Source organism: Carlito syrichta, unplaced genomic scaffold, assembly GCF_000164805.1.
Source record: "Carlito syrichta isolate Samal-C Ts95f unplaced genomic scaffold, Tarsius_syrichta-2.0.1 Scaffold106270, whole genome shotgun sequence".
NCBI classification, from domain to species: domain Eukaryota; kingdom Metazoa; phylum Chordata; class Mammalia; order Primates; family Tarsiidae; genus Carlito; species Carlito syrichta.
In genome coordinates, this window is record NW_007050366.1 from 1 (window position 1) to 2,047 (window position 2,047).

A 2,047-nucleotide genomic window follows, 5' to 3' on the forward strand; every position below is an offset into this window, starting at 1 on the left:
ACTAGGGCAACAAGCACTGGCGTTCTCCCAAGACCTGCAACACAGTGAACAGCAATACAACAACCAGGTTCTTCACGAAACTTAATTTTTACAAGACTTAGCCAGTCATCAACAATCTGGTTGGACGGTGGTGCACCATCATCAAAAGGCCAATCCTAAGTCAAAACAATATATAAATATTAGGCCATTAGTATAAATATCATACTGATAATTCTTAGTATCTAATATCTAAATGTTTCAAAAGCATTTTTATTAATGTTTAGCAACATGTATTATTAAACCTTACTGTGATTTATTTGAGTAACCTTATGTAGCAAAGAATCAAACATGAGGAGTGATAAATACTTACAAGAACATGGATGCCTTCTTTCTCCACAAGGGTTGTGTCATAAGTTGCTTCACACACTCTTACTACAGTGGTAACTCCATACTTCTTAAGTTCCTGGAGAAAACACATATTACAAAAACTTTAAAGTCTTTAGAATATCACTACTGCTCAACATTTGCTATCATTTCTGATCAGTTCAGATGCGGGCTAAGAGAAAGTCATGCAAAGAATGCTTGAACCTTGGTATGTTTAACAAGTAAACAATCTTGTTTTAAATGACAATAACTAGAATTGCATAAAAGGAAAATGGAGTGTTATACATCAAACGAACTTAAGCAAGCTAATAATCTGATTTAATTTTACTACTATCTTAAATTATTATTCATTTGAAGTACATAGTATAAAGTCTAAAGGGTCGGGTACAGTGGTTCACACCTGTAATACAAGAACTTTAGAAGGTAAAGGCGAGGAGTGCCTGAGCCCAGGGGTTCAAGCCCAAGTAACTTGATGTGACTTCCTCTCTGCCATAAATCAAAAAATTAGCTGGGTATGGTGGCGTGCACCTCTAATTCCAGCTACTTGGAAGGCTGAGATGTAAGGATCTCCTGTGCACAGCATGTTGAGACTGCAGTGGCAGTGAACATGATACTACACTCCAGCCTGGGCAACAGAGTGAGACTCCAACTCAAAAGTTAAAAAGATGTATATTTAAAGACTATAAAATCCTGAAAACACAAGGGAAAAAATCTACATACGATTTAAAACTATAGGCTTTAAAGTGCATTATTACTAATTAAAACTCTCCCAACATTAAATTGAGAGATGGTAATCAAAAATAAAAGTGCCATTACAGTATTTTCCTATAACCTGAAAGGCCTTCTTGCTATGTCTGAACACTAGAAGATATTTACAAATTAAAATGTGTATGCATCCAGCTGTATTATTCAGTGTTCTATTCTGTTCTCTTAGTAAAAAGAGGTAGACAGTGAGACGGTTTGGCCTATGTAACTATCATGAGGAAGCAGATTTAATAGCTGAAAATTGGCTTCTAAGCATCAAATTAGATTCAAGACATAAACTAACTTGAGTCTAGGACATTATTCATTAGGCTTAGGAGACATTTAAAATAATCCACAAATAGCAGCCTCCCCCATATGAGTGTCTTACAAGGTAAGCGAAAGTTACACTTTTACACTGTCCACATATCAATTTAAACTAAACAAGTTCAGATGCATGAAGAACTATTAACTTATAAATCCAAACTCAAGCATGTCCCACTCAAAATGCATAAAATAATTTACCTCCAACCTAAAAAAGACATTGATTGTTCTCTATGGAAATTGGATCAGAAGGCATATCATCCCAAATGTTCCAAAGTAGTAATAATTTTGTTAGATATATGCTCCACTATTAAACGGCCATCAACTTATGCACAAAATAAAGTATCAAACCTTACCTCTATAAATTTGTTTAAGGTTGCATTGGTTGGATTGTGTGTAATAAGAAATCTCATGTTCTTGTATGTGACTTCTACAGGAGCTGGGCGGTTCATTCGCGCCATGGTAATTTAAACACTCAACGGGGTTATGAAAGAATTTAAAAATTGAATACAGAAATGATGCAAAGAAACTGAAGTCTACTTCGATGTACTCCACTTGCAATTCTCAGTGCTTTGAGTATGAAGTTGGAAGTAATGATAAATGAAATGAACCTCCTAAC

At 35.1% G+C, this 2,047-nt stretch overlaps 1 protein-coding gene across 1 annotated transcript; it reads right to left on the bottom strand.

Moving 5' to 3' along the window:
* Nucleotides 1-5: 5 nt before the first annotated feature.
* Nucleotides 6-2,047, bottom strand: LOC103269398 (protein tyrosine phosphatase type IVA 1-like; the record flags this gene model as incomplete). Its single annotated transcript, XM_008066990.1, has 3 exons — nt 1,785-2,047; nt 350-442; nt 6-155 (listed from the first exon to the last, which is right to left on the bottom strand). Coding segments are annotated over exons 1-3 (348 nt in total), but the record flags the coding sequence as incomplete, so codon positions are not given.